Genomic DNA, 22,839 nt, shown 5'->3' with positions numbered 1-22,839 from the left:
AATTATTTATTATTATAATAATACTAATAATTATAATAATAATAATGATGATGATAATAACAAAATAATAATTATTAATTATTAGTAGTATTATAATAAAAAAATATTACACTAATAATAATAATGACAATAATAATGAATATAATAATAATAACGATGATAATTACTAACAATAATTATAACAATAATGATAATAAAAACAATAATAATTATAACTGATAATAATAAGAAGAATGTTGATAATGATAATTATTATTTTTGTTGTTTTTATTATTATAAAACAACAATAATAACCATGACAGATGAGCTGAACCTCCGTCCCTGGGCTGAACCGGGTCTGACTAAACCTGTGAGGCCGTCGGGCCAGAAGGAAACCCGGGTCTCAGTTTCCTCTTCCCTCCTCTGGCCCAGATCGAGTCGGAGACGACCACCAGCGAGAAGGACCTGGACGACGCCGTGGGCCGGCTGGGCACGCTGGGCCACCAGATCAACCTGCTGAAGACCAAACGGGCCAACAACAGCATGGCGGCGGCCCGGGCCGAGGAGACGGCCACCATGGCCCGGGACAAGGCCAACGAGGCGGTGCAGGTACGGCTACGAGCTCTGGTTCTGGTTCAGAGCACCCACGGGTCACCTGATGAAACTAAAACCCTCCTCCGTCCCAGATCCTGGATGGCCAGCTGATGGATAAGTTCAACGAGGTGCAGCAGCGGGTCGACACCAAGGCCAAGGTGGTGCTGGACGCCAAGAAGAAGGCCGAGGGAATCCGGGAGGAGGCCAAGGAGCTGCTGAAGGACGCTCAGGACAAGCTGCAGCGGCTAGCAGGTACCGCCGTTAGCCGCACGTTAGTCGCACGTTAACCTGGGCTCAGTTTATCCAAATAACGCCTGTTAAGAAATTTGACCCTATGTTTTCGGAGATGAGAAGAGCCGCCGGCTCGGAGCAGCAGCCGGAGTACAGACGTGATCGCGCTGCGCCGTCGTCCCGGGGAGAAACCTCCAACTCTGTGGAGAATTACCGCTGGCTGAAATAAATCATTTAGGAAGATAAATGTTGGTTTAATAGATGAAATCTAACAGTTGTAGCTATGCCTGTTAAGAAATTTGCTCCGAAAATTTCGGGATTTCTGCCTGCCGGCTCCGGAGCTGATTTATGGTTCCGCGTTAAATTGACGCAGAGTCTACGGCATAGGGTACGGCGTACGGCGCGCATCGCCGCGTAACCTACGCCGTAGGCTCTGCGTTGGTGTAACGCGGAACCATAAATCAGACTTTATTCTGGCGACATCTGAAGATACAACGGGCAAACGAGTGATTATGTACATTCACTGAGTGAATATTATGAAAGTAAAATATATATTTCTCGCTAGAAATGTAATCAAAATGCATTTTTATGCAGAAACTAACTCAAAATATTGATTTTATTCACTAAAGAATAAGAAATGTCCCATGTTGTTTTTTTTTTATTCAGTCCGCAAATGACGATGAAGAGCATTCTGGGAAATTTTTCTGTCCCTAGATCAGCTAGTCAGCATCGGAAAACACTAGGGCAGTGGTTCCCAAACTTTTTTTGCCAGGCCCCCCTTTTGTACGTAACAGAATTTTCGAGCCCCCCCCCCGACCCCAACACAGACACAAAACATCTTTTGCATTCAAATGCGACTGCAATTTATTTAATATATTGAACATATGTGCGAAAAAACTGTCCATCTCTGTAAAAATAGATTTTCAACCTGACCAGCTCCCAGAGATTGAAACAACAACAAGAATACAAACAGGAGCCAAAATCTGAACATTTGCTCTTCAAAAATTACACCTAATCCCCACATCTTTTCAGTGATGTGAGTGGGCTTGCTTCATGTGTGCAACACATTTCTTTTTTTTTTTCCTTTTTACTGTACAACAGTATGCATTACTTTCAACATATTTTTGAAAAACAGCAGTAACAGTTAAACAAATAATCAAAATTTCAACAATTGCTCTGCAAAAATGTCAGTTTTAATCCCCACACCTTTTCAGTGAGTGGGGTGGGCTTGTTCATGTTACAGATCCTCTCAAACCGGTTGCAGGTGAGAGATTACCACATGCATCTTCCTTCCAGTAGCACCGGGTAGTTGTGGGACCTGAAGCAGCAGGTCCTGGTTAGATTCCCACTGGCCAGACCATTACTTCATGTCATTCCCCTTCTCTCTTCCCCCTATTTCCTGTCTCTCTCTCACTGCACATATGTATTGAAGGCAAAATCTTAAAGAAATAAAAAATCTTTAATTTTATTTATTTTTTTAAAATAAATCTACCTTCCAACCTCGCCGCGCCCCCCCTACAATAGCGCCGCGCCCCCCAGTTTGGGAACCACTGCACTAGGGGGTTAGGTAGGGCCAGATTCATATCCACTACACTAGTTTTCTTCACTACCCCTAGGTGGAAAGAGGAATTGGGAACCACTACCCTCACGGGAACGCGCAAAATTTAGGGGTAGTGCTGAAAAGTAGGGGTAGTGGTAGTATTGGGACAGGGCCTTAGTGACAAGAAGAAGAAATATCTAGTTATACGTGGTTCTCCCATCAGCTCTGACTGGTTCTGACCTGTATGTATGAATATGTTTTTGGCCAACAGAAAAACAATGTTTGACCTTTATTGGCCTTTATTTGGGATGTTTAATATAAAAAATATGTTGCTACACCTGGCGGATAATTGAACCTTTATCAAGCCCCGCCCCCGTTGCTAGGTGGTTGTCATCTCTCCGTCCACTTCCATGGTAAAAACAGGGTTTTACATCACTTTATTTCTGATTATTGTACCAAAGAAAATCAACAGCAACTAGATATAAATAAAAAGTACTTCAGGTACCGTGGAGTGAGTTTAAAAAACTGATTAGAAAATTAGATCTTTTGATGAGTTTAGCTGATAGAACGGTGGAAGGTGCGGCCGTCCACATAGCTCTATCCAAATCAGACATTTTTCATGATTTACAGTTGGTTTTGGGATTAAATCTATTCCTTTTACCAGCCCCGACCACACCACTTAACCATTTAAAGATAAATAAATAAAAGATTTCTCTGTTGTAGTTATGGGTTGTAGCTGCTGCCGAGCCGACTTTGTTTTGGAAGAACGGATCGGATTTCTGCCAGTTTGGTGATAAAAATACGCTAAAAATACATCCTCACCACACTAGAAGTGTTCATTTTTACTAATATAATGTTTAAAAAAAATAATCCAGTGATTTAAATGTTGATACAAGGCAAGTAAAAACGAGAGGCGCGGCTGTTTGGTCCAACCGGATAAACCGGATCCAGTGAAGGAGAAAGATGTTTCTGATTGGTCAGAAGGGTGAAAAATTGTCAATTAGGGACTTGGCCATTATTTGAAGTTTTACGGTATATTGTGGTGCGTGTTAGCTGCAGGTTAAACTTTAAACAACTTCCATCCAGGTTTTGTCCAGTTTCATCCCAAACTGAACATTATCAGCTTGTTAATTCAGAATAAAAGCATCCCAGAGTAGCGCAGTGCAGCGTCTGATGCTCCAGCAGCTCCTGATCGTCCAGCAGCGTAACGTTTCCTGCTTTCCCTGCAGAGCTGGAGAAGAGCTACGAGGAGAACCAGCGGCGGCTGGAGGGAAAGGCCCGGCAGCTGGACGGGCTGGAGGAGAAGATGAGGGGAATCCTGCACGACATCAACAAGCAGATCCGGATCTACAACACCTGCCAGTAAAACCCACCCCCCAAACACGCAGCTAACCGACAATCAGCTGGAACTAAAGACACTCTGCAAGCCGGCGTGCGTTTAATCCGTGAATATAACCAGAAGTGAGCGTGTCGTCTGTCAACGAGCACATATTTTACTTTGAAATTCATGTCTGCACATTATTTCTGCTTTTATTTTGAAAGGAATCTTGAATGGAGATGTTTAAATGTTTTAATATTCAGATGAAACACTAATGCACAGATTTAAAACCATCTGCGGGTTGATTTTTGTTTTGAATCTGTTAAGTTTTTTTATCTTTTTAACAGTAGCGTTGATCATGTGAACAGTCGCGTCGGCGTGTTTGTTTTAGAGCAGGCGCTCATCGTCATCATCATCATCGTCATCATCATTATTATAATTATTATTTATACTGTCACTGACTTTCAAATAATCCAAACTTCTTGGGCCGCCATCGCCACGGCAACGGCATTAGACAAACACAAGTAAATCCAGATTCCTGCGCTGCTTCTGCTGCAGGAGACGGTTATCTCGGCGTAACGACTCTAACTCTCGTTAGCGACGCTGCAGGTTTGTTTTTCACGTCAGCTGCAGATCCGAATCCGGCGCAACCGCTTTTTTCTCCAGGCCGTTTAACTGTGGATCAGTTGAGCGCGTGATCGCCGCCGCGGTTCGCCTTCGTTTAGACTCGGAGACGCGCGGCCGCGCCCCGTTTTTATGAGAAACGCCCAACGCGCCCCCTGGTGTTCGTTCAGGGAGGTGCAGCTCTGCCAGGTCGACCGGCGCCGGCGAGACCTTTTTTGTTCGGAAGAACTTCCTCTGTTTTGTTTGTTTTGAGTATTAGGGCCAAACTAAGACAAAAAAAATTGGAAATTACGAGAATAAAGTCATAATAATATGAGAATAAAGTCGTAATATTATGAGAATAAAGTCGTAACCAGAATATAACTTCACAAGAGGCTCAATATTCCTCATTTTAACACAGGGAGAAGATGCTCTTCCTGTTAGAGTTCCCATAAATTACGACTTTATTCTCGTAATATTACGACTTTATTCTCGTAATATTACGACTTTATTCTCGTAATATTACGACTTTATTCTCGTAATATTACGACTTTATTCTCATAAATTACGACTTTATTCTCGTAATATTACGACTTTATTCTCGTAATATTACGACTTTATTCTCGTAATATTACGACTTTATTCTCGTAATATTACGACTTTATTCTCATAAATTACGACTTTATTCTCGTAATATTACGACTTTATTCTCATAAATTACAACTTTATTCTCGTAACATTACGACTTTATTCTCATAAATTACGACTTTATTCTCGTAATATTACGACTTTATTCTCGTAATATTACGACTTTATTCTCATAAATTACGACTTTATTCTCGTAATATTACGACTTTATTCTCATAAATTACGACTTTATTCTCGTAACATTACGACTTTATTCTCGTAATATTACGACTTTATTCTCATAAATTACGACTTTATTCTCGTAATATAACGACTTTATTCTCGTAACATTACGACTTTATTCTCGTAACATTACGACTTTATTCTCGTAATATAACGACTTTATTCTCGTAACATTACAACTTTATTTTCGCAACATTATGACTTTATTCTCGTAATTTCCAATTTTTTTTTTATTTGTCTTAGTTTGGCCCTAATACTCCGTCGTACATTTCAGCGACTTCCTTCACTCCAACGCGTCCAAATGTTCGTTCAGCGTCTACAGAAACTTTCCACGCCGCTATTTGAAGCTTCCAGTAATTATATTTTTTAAAACTGGAATCAGTCCAAATAGGTTTGGAGGGTTCGCGGGACGATACGGTGCCGTAAACGCAGCCGTCGCCAGGGGCGACCAGGAGGAGGCGACAAAGTCCCCAGAGATGATTTTTTGCCGCTAGTGGCGACGAGAGGTCACAGTCGCTAAACGACGCTTCCCAAAATTAGTAAAATGTTCTTTTAAAGTGAATTGAAACATATTTTAACCTCCGTGGAGCTGAAATCCGGATTCACCGGATCGGTGGCGGCAGAAACAAACCTCTCTGAGACGATCGGCAAAGAAACGTTGCTCTGTTGAAGTGACGGTATTTTCTTTATTATTTGATACGATATTTACGTTGTGCATGAGACTTTGTGTTTGATAAAAATATAATAAACCAAAAAGTTTTTTTTTTTATCAGTTTCAGCTGCAGGAACATACCTGAAAACTACCAAAGCAAAAACACAGAAACCAAAAGAACCTGTCAGGTTTCACGCTGTACGCTGTTGTGAATAAAGCTCAAAGCTGCAGCTTCTTTCTTCTGAACATGGTTTGTCTTTCTTTCTGGGTTTAAAATGTCATTTTTGGATGTTTTTCTGAGTTGACTGGGATCCATCGTGGCGACGTTGGTGTGACATTTCCTGAGGAAACATGTCGGCCCTGAAGTCCTGGTTCATCGGCTCATTCTGGAGATTCCATCTGGAGTTAATTTGCTTCAACACTTTCTGTGTTTTAAGGGTGAAATGGTTTAAATAAAGATGTACAGGACCCTAATAACCGCATCACCTGGAAGGTAAAGGTGTGTTTTAAAAAAGGTGCATCTGTCATAACGGTCACGAATCTGAGCAACGGTTAACGACTAACTCGTTTATTACACGCAATATATTCACATATAATTAACTTCAGGTAGAAATGACTTAAAAGAAGGGATTCCCTTTGAAGATTCATTATAATTAATATAATATGCTAATAAAATAAAGGAGTTAACAAAATAAGAGTGCAGAAATTATTTTCTTTGCAATTCAGTCAGGAATATTTTCCTTCCTGCTGTGATTAAATGTGTTTTTTACACATTTGGCTTTTATATAATTATTAATATTTCCAAAAATAATCATTACAAAGTGAATCATCTTACAAAAGATTAAATAAATTATTAAATAAAACGTTGAAGTAAGAAAAACTGCAGTTCCCCTACCGGCCACCAGGTGGCTCCAAACGCGATTCAACCTCTGATCTCCAACTTTGCAGGAGAAATAAATATATTTACAGCCTGGTTTAAAAGAAAAAAGCTGTTTTGGTCTGTTTCTGAACAGCTTTGTGGATATATATTTTGTAGTATTTACCTGTCTTTATTTGTAATACAAATGTAAAAAGAATGAGCCACACGTTTAATGAATTGACATCCTGTCGAGCTACTTGAGTTATTCCTTTGGATAGTTATTTAACAAACCCTCGGTTTGTTAAATGCATAGCTTATCCGAAAAGCGTCCACACAGAAAGCATGTTTTGGTGTTCATTATAGTTTTTTATTGTTACAATGTATTAATCACAATCACATATAAAGCAAAGGTAAAATGAGTTTAATCATGAAACAAGCATAAACACCCAGCAAAAAGTCTGTCCGTTGCTATTTTATGATTTGATCATAAGAATCATCTATGATGCTTTATATGTTAACGATAAAAAGGTAAATGATTCAGCCAAGCATTAATCATTTGATAACTACAGTAATTAACAAAAAGTGTCAAATTCATTGACTGTTCCAGCGGACAAAGTACCGTACTTCTTCTCATATTGGTGAAAGTAGGTTTTGTTCTCTGCAGGGAGAAGAAAACATTTTGAAATCTCAGGCATACACAGTACTGGAGTTGAGGGGGGATGAGAGGATAGCATCCACCCTGAAATAAAAACGGTCCAAATCATCCCCCCTGTAAAACTGTCCTCCCCTCCTTTCCATCCCTTATGTCATTTCATCAATGAATGTGGTTTTACTGCTATTTCAACATTTAGAGTCATCACCAGAAAAATAACACCAGAAAAATAACTTATTTGACAATTTTCACCTGTTTCAAGTAAATTTTCACTTGAAATAAGTAGAAAAATCTGCCAGTGGAACAAGATTTATCTTCTTATTACAAGCAAAAAAATCTTGTTCCACTGGCAGATTTTTCTACTTATTTCAAGTGAAAATCTACTTGAAACAGGTGGAAATTGTTGTTTTTTCCAGTGATGAGTCTTGTTTTAAGTGTAATGAGATTTTTTTTACTAAAATGAGACATTTTAACTAGAAATAAGACAAATATTCTTGTTAAGATGTTGAGTTTTTGCAGTGATCCATGTTACTTATCCTGTGAAGGACAGAGTCATATTGATAAGTTCAGAAAAGTGTTTTTATTGTTGTGTTTTGATGTATTTGATGTAAGCCCAGTGGATATTTAAAGCTTACAGAAGGCTGCATTTAACTGCTGCTATGTCATTCCTGCAGTATTTCTGCAGGTGTTTTGGTCACTGCTATTATTTGTAATATATTATATTATTTGTAATCAGCACAAATTATCTGTCCCCATATGATAAAATCCACCAGCCCCCCTGATTCTTTTTTTACAGCTCGAGTACTGTTCATACATGAGGTGATTTTAGCACGTATCGTATAAACTTCCTGTTTGGGTCTCGTGTGAATCCTGATCAGATTGATTTAGATTCAAAGATTTTAACTAGACTCTGGCGACTTCCGGACAGAGCAAGGTCTGGCGTCGGCCACCGGCTCGCACCGCTCCACCACGGCCTGGATCTCTCCCATCCTGGTGCTGTGAAACATCCCGGAGACGACCGTGGACTTGGTCTCCCCGTCTCCGTAGTAACGGCTCACTCGTGCGGTGAAGGGGACGTTGCTCTTGGACATGATGCCCTGCATCTGGACTTTGCAGCGGTGGTTTGCTGGGGCGGTGAGTGTCGTAGAGACGGTGTTGGAGGACTCGTCTTTTATGGTCTGTCCTCCGGAGAACGGGAACGTCACGTCGGCACTGACTTCAACTTTGCCGGAGAAAAACTGGGGCAGTCCTCCGGTGAACGTGGCCCTGACTCCAAACCCCAGGGAGCCGGCGATGTCCCACCTTATAGATAGAAAGGAAAATACTATTGGTATCTTTCTGGACTTGTCCAAGGCATTCGATACAGTCAATTATCATATTCTTCTTCAGAAACTGTCGCATATTGGAGTAAAAAATAATGCATTTCTATAGTTCAAGAGTTATCTTAAAGACGGACAGCAATTTGTATTTTACAATGGAATTAATTCTCCACCCCTTCACTTGCAATGCGGAGTGCCTCAAGGTTCGACTCTGGGGCCTTTGTTATTTTTGATATATATTAATGATCTTTCAAATGTCTCCGATAAACTGTCTAAAATCATTTTTGCAGATGACACAAGTGTCCTTTATTCTCATAAAGGTCCCGACACCATTATAAACGTCCTGAATGAAGAACTTGGTAAGCTGTCTGTTTGGTTTCGGTCTAATAAATTATCGCTCAACATAAAAAAAAACTAACTTCATATGTTTTGGTCTTAAACCACATTCTTTGAACAAATCATCTAAAATATATATCGATAATCAATCTCAGTTTAATATTGGTTTCAGAGGATCAAAAATATGGAACTCATTACCTTCATACCTATGGCAATTCTCATCCAATCAATTAAAAAAAGCTCTAAAATCAACTCTTTTAAACAATAAATACTTCCCATACGGTCTTCCAACTTAACCAGGTGTACCCAATCTTATCATTTGTATTGATTTTTGTTTAATGTTTCTGTATTTAGTTATACTGCCCCCCCCCCCCCCCCCCCCCCCATTGTTATAAATTGTATCTGCTTTCCAATGCTCTGGATGTAAATGGAGAAAGCCACTTCTCAAGCCCCTGGAGGGTTTTTAGGCTTTCTCCTTCACTTTTCTTTCTACTTTTATAAATGTTACAAATGTTTTTTATATGTGAAAACAAATAAACAAACAAACAAAACAAACCTTCTCTCCTCCCTGGTCGACTTGGAGACAGTCACCGTCTTTGTGACTGGACTGCATTCGTTGTTGACGAGGGTGGAGGTCGGAAGGTTCTTTGGAGCAAATTGAACGATTTCAGAGTTTTTGGTCTGGTACTTGACGTCAAAGATGTGCTGGCTCTCAAACTCGTGAGTGATGGTCAGGGCCTCGTAGGCTGTGTATTGATATACAGTACCTTTCCAAGGGAGAATAAAAGCTCCGATTCTCTTGTCTACCATCCCGAGACCGTACTGGTCCTTCCCTACGTAGATCCTTTCAGTGGAGCAGGTTCGGACTGAGAATTCTGGCACTGAAGCGTATGAAGCCGCCTTCCACTCAACCACTTCAAAGTCGTCTTCGTTCACGAGAATCTCAAAGGAGGAGGAGCGTTGCTCTTCCCCGTCTTCAGGGTAGTGGCAGTACGCACCCATGTCGGCGTTGTAGAAGCCGGCGCGACACTCGCGTTTGCAGACAAAGTCGGTGCGTGTGGCGTAGGTGTTGTCAATGGAGACCGCTCCCTTTGGAAGAGAACCGGTCCACACCTTCCATTTCAGGTTGCCGTTGAAGTCGAAGGTGGAGGACGCAGGATCTGTGTTCACAGACAAGTCTGGAAGACACATGCAGAAATATGCACATGCTGTAATTAAAGCGTTAAACACATTCAATTACAAAAATACACATCAGTCCGATGACACCACCACGAGTTTTTATGTCAAACTATTCAAAAGTTATGGCAGAAAGTAGGAACTATCAAATACGGACCAATCCGATGAAGGGGCGGACGCGCTTTTGGCATCTAGTGTCGCCACGGTAACGCTTTTGACTGAGAAAAGTAATGCGCGTAGTCGCAGGATGGAGACGCACATTTTGATGTATAACACACCTGGGTGCACGTTACGGTTCGGGCGAAGAAGCGGCCGAAGGAATGGCATAAATTGCGCCAAAATTACACGATTAATTCAAAATGGCCGACTTCCTGTTCAATTTCGGCCATGGCACCAAGAGACTTTTCTTTAAGTTGCGCTATGATACAGGTGTGTACCAATTTTCGTGCATGTACGTCAAACCGTATTGTGGGGCTTGAGGCACAAAGTTTTCTAGGGGGCGCTGTTGAGCCATTAGGCCACGCCCATTAATGCAAACCATTAAATATCACATTTTTCGCCAGGCCTGGCTTGGTGCAGAATTTGGTGACTTTTGGGGCACGTTTAGGGGGAAAAAAGGCCCTTGTTTTGTCAGAACAAGAAGAAGAAGAATTCCTACAGATACAATAGGGCCTTCGCACTGTCAGTGTTCGGCCCTAATAAAAGTGCAAAAACAGAGCAAAGGTTGAGGAATGTTTGAGTCCAGCTGATCTCAAATCTCAGCGTGGATCATGAAATACCTCTAGACAGACCAGCACAATCACACGTATCAGTCACAGGAGATGTAAAAGCAAAGACATTCATAATCCCACTTTCTTCTCACCATTCCTGCCCTGGATCTCACCCACCAGGAGACTGGCAGACGACAGAGGCAGCAGCAACATCACTGGCAGCTGTGAGGAACAAAGAAATAAACCATTAGCTACAGGTGGATCAGAAATAAACCATTAGCTACAGGTGGATCAGAAATAAACCGTTGGGAGGTGAAAGCTACACGTGGATCAGCGTCTGTAGTCATGTGGACTCTGTTCTGCTGTAGTGAAGAGACACCTGACTGGGATCCATGTTCCCCCTCACCTGTGGAACTGTGGGTAGTGACTGAAGTATCAGATGGAGTTATATAGTTATATAGTTATATAGTTGATTGTTATACAGTATTACATGTATTACAACACAAGATGTTTCCAGGATCTTTCTAGATTCGATTTGATTTGATTTATTTTATTTTTGTACATGTAAAAAAAAAAAAAAAAAAGAAACAACACTTCATGAGAAATTTAAGAAAACTAAACAAAGAATTTCATCCTTTAAAACTTGCTAACTTGATTTACATGTGCCATAAAAGGAGTAGGAAGAAGTGTAAACTTATTTAGTCCTACCCCCATTCACTGATCATTTAACCTGTATTTATAAATATTCACACACTGTACTCACACTGCTAAATAACAGTATTATTATTATTATTATTATTATTATTATTATTATTATTATTATTATTATTATATACTGTAATTATACTCACACATATACTTATACATGCATACATACATACACATAGTTGAATATTTCTATATATTTGTACACACATGCCCATATAAATATTTATATAAATATACTTATTTACACTATACTGTATCTGCTGTATCTGCTCTATATCTATGTATATATATTTACTTACACACATAATCATTCATATATATATATATATATATATATATATATATATATATATATACACACATGCATACATACACATACACACTAGAGACCAGGGGCCTCATTTATAAAAGACTGTGTAGCCGAAAATGGCATGCGCAAAAAAAAATCTGGATTTATAAAACCGTGTGCACGCACACTTGCACGCAATGTTCGCTTTATAAATCACAGTCCAGCTGGAAGGTTGCGCAGCTGAATTCGGCTCATATCCCGCCCTCTACACGCCCACTTTCTACCATAAATGGTCAATGCAAAGTAATATTTGCATATGAATGAGCCTGCTGAGCATGTGCAGCGCCACCTGCAGCCTGTTTGCGCGTCAGGATGAATGAGACGTGTCGAGCCACCGTGACACTACATTTCACGGAGACTGAGATGGAGATGTTGAGGATGAGGTGGAGGACAGGAAAACGACATTATTTGGTGGTCACAGTAAAAGTATAAATAGTATATAAATAGTATAAAATAAAGCGAGGCGAAAATAAAACGGCGTGAGGCGCAAGGGCGCAATTTCCACTGGGAACAGGGGGACATGCCCCCCCACTTTTCAAAATCATGTTTTTGTCCCCCCCTCTCCCCCCCCCTCCCCCACTTTTTACAGTTTAAGAACTAACGGTAAGCTCAGCCTGTAATTGCAAATCATCAAGACACCCTGTGCGAAGGCGATGGCCCCGCTCCCCCTCCTCCCTCCCCTCAGTGCTGCTCAAGGCTGATTTATGGTTCCGCGTTAAATCGACGCAGAGCATACGGCGTAGGTTACGCTGCCACGCGCACGGTACATGGCGCGTCGCCGCGTACCCTACGGCGTAACCTACGGCGTAGGTTCTGCGTCGATTTAACGTGGAACCATAATTTAGGCATAATTAGGCTTAACTAGTGTGTGCGTGTGTGACAGACGTCTATGGGACAATTGTGAAATACGGAATAAACTGCGTTCCGTATTGGTTCAATACGGAATGCAACTTTTAATTCCCAATTACGTAACAATTCCGTATTTCAAGGGACGGGTGGCGAGCCCACTCACCGCAGCTGCAGCTCCAGCAGCACCAGAGTCCTGACTGACGCTGAGCTCCAAACACAGAGGGAAACGATTAGCGCTACTATATTAGAAGTCTGATATGTGATGACATTAAGAGTATGGGTCATAAAGGGGGGAAGAGACCTGGACCAGGACCTGGACCATAAAGGGGGCCCTCCTGAAGAACAGCCAGCTAAAGGAAGAAACAAACCTGAAGCCAATCATTTCACTTCTTTTGTATGTTGTTTTTTGGTTCTAGCCAGAACCATCCTGGTCTGTGTGAGATGAATATTGAAACCCAACAAGTTTCATGTGTAAAATTTCTTGGTGTACTAGTCACTAGTACACCAAGAAACCAACAAACGTGCTCCCGTGATAAGCAAGGTCTCCTTTGCAAACCTTGCAAGTCATCTTTTTATTAGCCGTATCCAGGCTAAAATGCTCCAGAACTTTTGGAGTTTTGTTACCCGCAGCTGCGCTGAGACGCAAAAAAAAAAAAAAAAAAAAGCTGCGCTGAGACGCTGTGGTGCTGCGCGACTCTCAGCAGAGATTGTATGAGGTGAAGTGAAGTGAGATGCCTCACTCCATTGGGAAAAAAACGTCTGGTGACAATTGCCGAGAATTTTGATTATCCCTTTTTGTCGACAACGTCGACGAATCGTTGCAGCCCTAATTATGATCGGAACACAAGCCATTCCACGGCCCAGTAGTAACGGCTCTACGGCCCGGTACCGGTCCGGGGACCGGAGGTTGGGAATCACGGTACTAGTGGATGAAAGATTGTCCTGGGGAAAACATATTGAGTATGTATGCAAAACAATTATGAAGTCCTATGGCATTATTAGAAGAGTTTCTTTCTTAGTTAATCAGTCCTGTCTCATGATATTATATTATAGTCTAATTTATCCATACTTGACATATTGCAACATTGTTTGGGGCGCTTCTTATTCTTCGTACCTTAACCAATTATTTTTAATTCAGAAAAGATTTTTGAGAATGATTTCATATTCTACTCATCAAGCACTTTCTGCACCCTTATTTAGCTAATTTAAATTATTATCAATTCTTTCTATTAAAGGAGCATGAGGCTCCTTTTAAGAAATGAGACTCTCTAGCGCCACCCTTCGCCACGGCGGCCGTCAGGGGTACTGCAGCCAACAGTGAAGCCGGCACGGGAGAACGGGGAGAACGTGCATGCAGCGTCATGTGACGTCACATCCACAGCCCAGCGCGGGAAATTCGGGGCTGAATTGCAGCACATTTTGCAGCACACAGCCTGTTCAAGGCAACGGAGAGATACGCTAGAGGAAACATTCTTTTGGGTTTGGAACGCTTCATCTGACATTATTACTAGAAAACTTAAAACGTATACTAATTTTTTTTATAAATCCTGCCTCAATCCGGCCTCAAGCTCCTTTAATATATTTCAAACATGCCTGTTTATGTTTAAGTTCATTCATTCCAAACAAGACATTCCAGGCACTTTTCATAATTTTTTTCTGTTATCATCAGATATTCACTCTTATTCAGTTAGAGGTGGGAAGAACTTTCATTTACCTCTTTGTCTTTTACCTCCAGTCACAAATCCTTTATCAAATTCCATGGCCCTCAACTCTGGAACTCTTTAGATCGGTCTTTTAAGTTTGCATCATCCTTAAAAATGTTTAGGACCAGCTTGGTGGGGAATCTCTTATCTAGGCAAAATTAATAGGCTATTCTAATTGAAATGAAATTGCCATTTTATGGATATTTTTTGTTTGTGTGTTTATTGTGTTTTTCTTTGTTTTTTTTTACCTTTTCTTTTTTCCTTTCTTTTCTTTTTGTATTGAATGATTTGTTTTTGTGATTTTTGTGTTGAGGGAGAGGATTTTTTATAAGCCCTTCGGGCTTCTTTTCCTCTCCTGCACAATTATTTGTCCTTGAATTGTTAATATAATTACTGTTTTATCATTGTGCATATGAATAAAATAGAATAAAATAAAAATAAAAATGAAGAAGCAGACCTACCATCGTCATCATCATCATCGTCCTGTTCTGCTGATTTCTGGTTCAGGCGTCTTAGTGATGGTGCAGCATCCAACGGTACTGGATCCTCTGATGCAGCTTTGAGCGAACCGTCAGCTTTTATATCGGTTCTCTCTGCGACACTAACGAAGGTGGAGTTTTAGATGATCAGGTCACATGACCTCCATCTGTTACAGTTTGTTGAACAAGCAAAATAAAAAATAACTTGGAGACGACCCCAACATCACACCCTCTCCCTGCCCAATAGTTCTCTGGAAACCTCTGGAGGTTTTCCTGTTATCACTTTCACTTCCATTTATACACTCAGCATCAAAAATAAGAAGCACAAAGGATCCCACATAAATTCAGAGGATTATTCTGCTGCGTGAAACAAGAAGGTCTAATCAGGTCAAAACCTTAAACTGCACATTCAACAGAAAAACTTCACTGTCCCTTTGCATTGTGTCCAAACTTGAGTTGGTTGTTTTTGCAAATACCGACTCTGACCTCAAGTATTTCTCAGAAATATTGCAAGTGTAAAATGAGAGAAACAGGAAAACACACAACGGGCCACAAGCCTTTGGAATCTGCAAGAGAGAAAACAAACAAACACACAGGAACAAGTAGAGACACAAACAGCAACCAGTCCAGGGGCCTGTACTACGAAGCGGGATTTGGGGTTAGCGAGGTAACTTCAGGTTTAACCCTGGGTTTTCAGGACTACGACGGTGGTTCACTTCTTACCGGGGCACATCGCCATGGTAACTTATGCTGAACAGCTAACCTGCTCCGGAGCAGGTTATGTTCGAGATACAGATCGCCGGGTATAAAAGCACCGCCCACTGACCAATCAGCTCTCTTGGAAAATGGCATGCCCTTTCGAAGAGAATCCAGTGGAGCTCGGTGCGCGGATCGTGAGAGGATCCCTCCGAAGAGAACGCGTATTCAGGGACCACCAAAACCCCTTTGCTTTCCCTGATGAGTACCTGTATGAACAAGAGAGTGATAGAAACACTAAAGCCTTGTACTTGTTGTACTTCTAAGATATGAAAGTGAGCCTACTTACCGCTTTGAATTATGTTTTTATATTTATTTTTTATTTGCTCCCATGTGCGTTTCACTCCGCTGGGGTTGCAGCTGAAGGAATGAGGCTACAATTGTCATACACGCCATACGAATACATCTAAGCAACACATGCATTTAACAGAATAGACAACTGTAATTATAGTCAGATCTACTTATGCCCTAATGATGGGGCAGTGATGTTTATATCCCTATGAACTTACGCATTTATACAGTCAGCGATCTTTTGCCAGCTGTCTTTCCTGCATTTTGCAGCTGCAACTGTGTTGCTTTTTGCCTGTATTATATGCCTATACTCATCATATTTCCGTAAAATTATTGTTTGCTCTTCGCTACTGAAATAAGCGGCTCTGACAGCGGACTTCTCCATGCTTGCGATTGGTCATGCGCTGAAAACACCGCCCCTTTTATGTGCACGCGCTCATATCCAGATTGGAGAAACCTGGGTTGATATACCGAGTTGATAACCGCCGTCGTGTGACCGCTTAGCGTGATTGCAATTGTCCGGGTTAGTGAATCTGGATAAGGAAAAGATATCCTGGGTATGTTGAACTTGCTTCGTAGTACAGGCCCCAGGTCTCTAAAACTGAACCAGGACTACTGAGATTATCTGTCCCTGAAACTGTTGGGGGGGGGGGCAAAACCCTGGACCCTGATGAAGCATTCCAACAGCACGTGACCCCTGCAGGGACAACGACGCCGTGCCCCAGTCCTACCTCCTGCAGGGCTTTGAACTAGGACCCAACACCTTTGTGTTAGCTTCAAACTTCCTACCCCCATGTAGAAGATGACACCTTGGAAGTTGGTTCAAACAGACTCGGAACACTAGAGCACCCCATGGGGTAATTTAGAAGTCTGTGACAGTCATGCCAAATGTCTGATAATGACATTTGGCCACATATCACATCTTACTTTTGTCTCTCACTCTACTTGTTTATTCCTGTCTTTGTTGATTGAACTTTTGTATAAAAACCCTGCGGCCAAATCAATCTGGGTCAGCATTTCAACCAGACCCCTGATCTGTGTCGACGTGCTCACCGCCGGCTGAATAAACTCATATACCACAAAGCGGACTTCTGAAATGGTTTGGTAAATTCCTCAACAACCCTAACCCTGGACCCTAACCCTAACTCCCTAACCCTAACTCCCTAACCCTAACTCCCTAACCCTTAACTCCCTAACCCTAACCCTTAACTCCCTAACCCTTAACTCCCTAACCCTAACTCCCTAACCCTAACCCTTAACTCCCTAACCCTAACTCCCTAACCCTTAACTCCCTAACCCTAACTCCCTAACCCTAACTCCCCAACCCTAACTCCCTAACCCTAACCCTTAACTCCCTAACCCTTAACTCCCTAACCCTAACTCCCTAACCCTTAACTCCCTATCCCTAACTCCCTAACCCTAACTCCCTAACCCTAACTCCCTAACCCTAACTCCCCAACCCCAACTCCCTAACCCTAACCCTTAACTCCCTAACCCTAACTCCCTAACCCTAACTCCCTAACTCCCTAACCCTAACTCCCTAACCCTAACCCTTAACTCCCTAACCCTTAACTCCCTAACCCTAACTCCCTAACCCTTAACTCCCTATCTCTAACTCCCCCTATCCCAAACGTCTGTTGATCCATTGGCATACCACTGATGAAAAGTCCAGAAATTCATATTAGGTACCAATAATTACTATCTCCTCCCGGGCCTCCAGGAGGGATAATAATTAAGGTTATCTTAAACTAGGAATTAATACACTTAAAACCGAACTCCAACAGGGTCACCCTCTCAAATTCTAAACACCCTTTTTAGATCTTAAATCATTTTAATTTTCCTAATAACTCCCGATGTACTAACAAGAAAACACACGCACCAGACACATTCCAAGGGGCGACATACCTCATTGCATTCCACCTAATACATCTCAACGGGGTTTTTAGACCTCGACTACACGCACTAGACGAATTCCAGCCACCAGGGGCTGCATACCTCGTTGCATTCCACCTAATACATCTCAACGGGGTTTTAAACCTCGACTACACGCACCAGACACATTCCAAGGGGCTGCATGCCTCATTGCATTCCACCTAATACATCTCAACAAGGTTTCAGACCTCGATGGCACACACTGGACACAGTCCGGCTACCACGGACCCTCATTACTCCCTCACATTCACTAGATACATCCCTAATCCTAACCATAACCCCAGTCCGAACCCTAACCCTGACCCCTGACCCTAACCCTTACCTTTAATCCTGACCCCTGACCTTAACCCCTAAACCCTAACCTAACCCCTAACCCTAACCCTTAAACCCTAAGCCCTAACCCTTAACCCCAGGGGTCAGTATTGGGTCCACTTCTCTTCACCATCTACCTCCTACCCCTAGGTTCAATTCTCCGTCACCATAGGGTCCATTTTCACACTTACGCCGATGACACTCAGATATATATCTCCTCCAACCCCACCGCTGCCATTCCTCCCACTTCCCTCACCACCTGCCTACACGACATCAATACCTGGATGAGCAATAACTTTTTAAAACTCAACGGCAATAAAACTGAGGCTCTTCTCATCGGCTCCAAATCCACCCTCACCAAGTCACAACCCTCTCCCGCCCCTCCCATCATCATCGACGGCTTCCCGGTACCCTTTTCCCCCCACGTCAAGAGCCTCGGCGTCATTTTGGACAGCACACTTTCATTTGCACCTCACATCCATAACATCACCCGGACTGCCTTCTTCCACCTCCGCAACATCTCCAGACTCCGTCCAGCACTGTCCCAATCCAGCACAGAAATCCTGGTCCACTCATTCATCACATCCCGTATTGATTACTGCAACGCCCTCCTCACTGGCCTCCCAACCAAACTCACCGACAAACTGCAACTCATACAGAACTCGGCCGCCCGGATCATCACCCGCACCAAGTCATCTGATCACATCACCCCCGTCCTCATCCAACTCCACTGGCTCCCAGTCCAATACCGTATCATTTACAAAAACCTCCTCCTCACCCACAAAGCCCTTCACAACCTAGCCCCCACTTACCTCTGTGACCTATTGCAAGATTACACCCCCTCCCGCACCCTCCGCTCAACCTCTGCTGGACTCCTTTACACTCCGACCTCACACCTTAACAGCATGGGTGCCCGAGCTTTCAGCTGCTCGGCACCCAGACTCTGGAACTCCCTCCCCCCACACATAAAACAAATAGACTCCATCACCACATTCAAAACACAACTCAAAACCCACCTGTTCAAACTTGCCCATTCACTATAACCGGACATCACGCACTACTTCCCACCAGTTGTTTGTCTACTGTTTATTATTTGTCTTGTTGCTTGTATGGATGTTTATTGTATTTTTAATTGTATTTCTTGTGTTTTTATTCTGTAAGGTGACCTTGGGTGTCGTGAAAGGCGCCTCCAAATAAAATGAATTATTATTATTATTATTATTAACCCTAACCCTTAAACCCTAACCTAACCCCTGACCCTAACCCTAACCCCTGACCCCTGACCCTAACCCTAGCCCTTAACCCCAACCCCAACCCTAAACCTAACCCTAACCCTACCCTTGACCCTAACCCTAACCCCTAAAACACAACCCGAAACCTAACCCAAACCATAACCGTAACCAGAAACCCAAAATCCCAACCGTAACCCTAACTCAAATCCTAATTTCAGCCCTAACCTCAAAACCAAACCCTAAACTTAAACTAAAACCCTAACCTTAACCCTAATCTTAAACTACACAAACAAATTCTAACCCTAACCCCAAATCCTAAAAACCGCTCTAAGAAAACCCCTCTCCCCTCTGAACTATCAATCCACCCCCCCCCCCCCCCCCTCTTTTCCCCTTCTAAAAAACTCACAACTATCCTCTCAAAGTGCACCCACTAGCCACCTACGAAGACACCGGATCCTCCAAATCCGACTGCACACATAAGGGGTACCCAGTTACCTTAATACACCATACAGCACATCTCACATCAAAACTCTGAAACTATTCAGAGGTCTCGCACCATACGCTACTGACAAAAGTACTTTAGTGCATACGGATCTCAACTGGATGTACGATGTGAGAGTGCAACACTACCTTCTGCGATCTCTGGAAACGCTAACGAGCGTTAGGAGGCAGTAGCGTATTGGTTTCCCGCAGGGAGCCGTTGACCACAAACCCTAACTCCCTAACTCCCTAACCCTAACTCCCCAACCCTAACTCCCTAACCCTAACCCTTAACTCCCTAACCCTAACTCCCTAACCCTAACTCCCTAACCCTTAACTCCCTAACTCCCTAACCCTTAACTCCCTAACCCTAACCCTTAACTCCCTAACCCTAACTCCCTAACCCTAACTCCCTAACCCTAACCCTTAACTCCCTAACCCTAACTCCCTAACCCTAACTCCCTAACTCCCTAACCCTAACTCCCCAACCCTAACTCCCTAACCCTAACCCTTAACTCCCTAACCCTAACTCCCTAACCCTAACTCCCTAACCCTAACTCCCTAACCCTAACCCTTAACTCCCTAACCCTAACTCCCTAACCCTTAACTCCCTAACCCTAACCCTTAACTCCCTAACCCTAACTCCCTAACCCTAACTCCCCAACCCCAACTCCCTAACCCTTAACTCCCTAACCCTAACTCCCTAACTCCCTAACCCTAACTCCCTAACCCTAACTCCCTAACTCCCTAACCCTAACTCCCTAACCCTAACCCTTAACTCCCTAACCCTTAACTCCCTAACCCTAACTCCCTAACCCTTAACTCCCTATCCCTAACTCCCTAACCCTAACTCCCTAACCCTAACTCCCTAACCCTAACTCCCTAACTCCCCAACCCCAACTCCCTAACCCTTAACTCCCTAACCCTAACCCTTAACTCCCTAACCCTTAACTCCCTAACCCTAACTCCCTAACCCTTAACTCCCTATCCCTAACTCCCTAACCCTAACTCCCTAACCCTAACTCCCTAACCCTAACTCCCCAACCCTAACTCCCTAACCCTTAACTCCCTAACCCTAACTCCCTAACCCTAACTCCCTAACTCCCTAACCCTAACTCCCTAACCCTTAACTCCCTAACCCTAACTCCCCAACCCTAACTCCCTAACCCTAACTCCCTAACCCTAACTCCCTAACCCTAAGGCCCAGTCCCAATACCCCACTACCCCTACTTTTCAGCACTACCCCTAAATTTTGCGCGTTCCCGTGAGGGTAGCGGTGTCCCAATTCCTCTTTTCACCTAGGGGGAGTGGAGAAAATGAGGGCTAGTGGATATGAATCTGTCCCTACAGAGCGAAGGTTTTCAGATGCACACTAGCTGACCGAGGGCTAGAAACATTTCCCAGAATGCTTTACGTCATCATTTGCGGACTGAATAAATATAAAAAACATGGCGGACATTTCTTATTTTTTAGAAATCAATATTTTGAGTTAGTTTCTGCATAAAAATGCGTTTTGATTACATTTCTAACGAGAAATATATATTTTACTTTCATAATATTCACTCAGTGAATGTACATAATCACTCGTTTTCCCGTTGTTCGCGAAGATCTCGCCAGAATAAAGGCTGATTTATGGTTCTGCGTTACACCAACGCAGAGCCTACGGCGTAGGTTATGCGGCGACGCGTAACCTACGCCGTAGGCTCTGCGCCGATTTAACATGGAACCATAAATCAGCTCCCGAGCCGGCAAGCTGTTCTCATCCCGAAAACGTTGGAGGAAAATTTCTTAACAGGCGTTATTTGGATATACTGAGCCCAGGTTGGGGATCTTAACGGTTACTTTTACGCCTGAAAAAATATGAAAACTTAATTAAGTGGCATATTAACAGCGCTACAGCTGAAATTAAAACAGCTTTTATCTCTCAGCTTCCTGATATGGTGTGACGTATGTGCAAACGTAACTACACAGTCGCGTACGTACCCGAACGTAAACCACGCAGTGACGTAGCAAGTGGTGTCCCAATCCCTAGGGAACATTACAAGGGCCGTACGCCTGTGGCTTCATTTTTAGGGCTAGTGGTAGAAAGTAGGGGGTGTAACCCTAACTCCCTAACCTGATTCCTAACCCCCTAACCTTAACCCAACCCCCAACACTAAGCCAACCCCTAACCCTAACCCTAACTCCCTAAATCCCTAACTCCCTAACCTTAACCCTAACCCTAAGCTAACCCCTAACCCCAACCCCCTAGGCTAAACCCTACCTTTAACCCCTAACCCTAACACACCTAGCCCAAAGCTGACCCCTAACCCCAACCCCATAACCTAAACCCTACCTTTAACCCCTAACCCTAACACACCTAGCCCAAAGCTGACCCCTAACCCCAACCCCATAACCTAAACCCTACCTTTAACCCCTAACCCTAACACACCTAGCCCAAAGCTGACCCCTAACCCCAACCCCATAACCTAAACCCTACCTTTAACCCCTAACCCTAACACACCTAGCCCAAAGCTGACCCCTAACCCCAACCCCATAACCTAAACCCTACCTTTAACCCCTAACCCTGACACACCTAGCCCAAAGCTGACCCCTAACCCCAACCCCATAACCTAAACCCTACCTTTAACCCCTAACCCTGACACACCTAGCCCTACAGTAACTCCCTAACCCTAACACACCAAGCCCTAACCTAAACCCTACCTTTAACCCCTAACCCTAACACACCTAGCCCTACAGTAACTCCCTAACCCTAACACACCTAACCCTACAGTAACTCCCTAACACACCTAACCCTAACCTACACCCTACCCCCAACCCTAATGACAGCAGTTACTCACTGGCAGAGATGTGACCCAGGAAGCAGACGAGGAGCCCGATGGTCACCAGAGTGTTCATGTTGTTCTTCT

General features: G+C 43.0%; 2 protein-coding genes across 3 annotated transcripts in view; one reads left to right on the top strand and one right to left on the bottom strand.

The window, feature by feature from the left end:
• lamb2 (laminin, beta 2 (laminin S)) overlaps nucleotides 1–6,033 on the top strand; it is a 90,225-nt gene extending 84,192 nt beyond the window's left edge. For both annotated transcript variants that reach the window (XM_061736845.1, XM_061736844.1), the window contains 3 exons: nucleotides 412–588; nucleotides 666–825; nucleotides 3,574–6,033. In XM_061736845.1, the coding sequence (XP_061592829.1) occupies nucleotides 412–588; nucleotides 666–825; nucleotides 3,574–3,710 (474 nt within the window). In that variant the 3' untranslated portion in view covers nucleotides 3,711–6,033. The remainder of the gene's footprint in view (nucleotides 1–411; nucleotides 589–665; nucleotides 826–3,573) is intronic.
• Nucleotides 6,034–8,155: 2,122 nt separating this feature from the next.
• LOC133456432 (natterin-4-like) lies at nucleotides 8,156–11,052 on the bottom strand. Its single transcript, XM_061734907.1, has 3 exons — nucleotides 10,992–11,052; nucleotides 9,510–10,131; nucleotides 8,156–8,600 (listed from the first exon to the last, which is right to left on the bottom strand). The coding sequence occupies exons 1-3, from the start codon at nucleotides 11,050–11,052 to the stop codon at nucleotides 8,198–8,200; spliced, it is 1,086 nt and encodes a 361-aa protein (XP_061590891.1). The 3' UTR covers nucleotides 8,156–8,197.
• Nucleotides 11,053–22,839: the final 11,787 nt, after the last annotated feature.

This window comes from Cololabis saira, chromosome 12, assembly GCF_033807715.1.
Source record: "Cololabis saira isolate AMF1-May2022 chromosome 12, fColSai1.1, whole genome shotgun sequence".
Classification (NCBI taxonomy): domain Eukaryota; kingdom Metazoa; phylum Chordata; class Actinopteri; order Beloniformes; family Belonidae; genus Cololabis; species Cololabis saira.
This window is presented reverse-complemented; position numbering and strand designations above follow the sequence as displayed.

Coding starts and splice junctions, on each gene's coding strand:
- LOC133456432 (XM_061734907.1), bottom strand. CDS start 11,052: ATGTTGCTGCTGCCTCTGTCGTCTGCCAGTCTCCTGGTGGGTGAGATC. Junction 10,132..10,991: donor TGAGATCCAGGGCAGGAATG/GTGAGAAGAAAG, acceptor TGTGTCTTCCAG/ACTTGTCTGTGAACACAGAT. Junction 8,601..9,509: donor TCGACCAGGGAGGAGAGAAG/GTTTGTTTTGTT, acceptor TCTATCTATAAG/GTGGGACATCGCCGGCTCCC.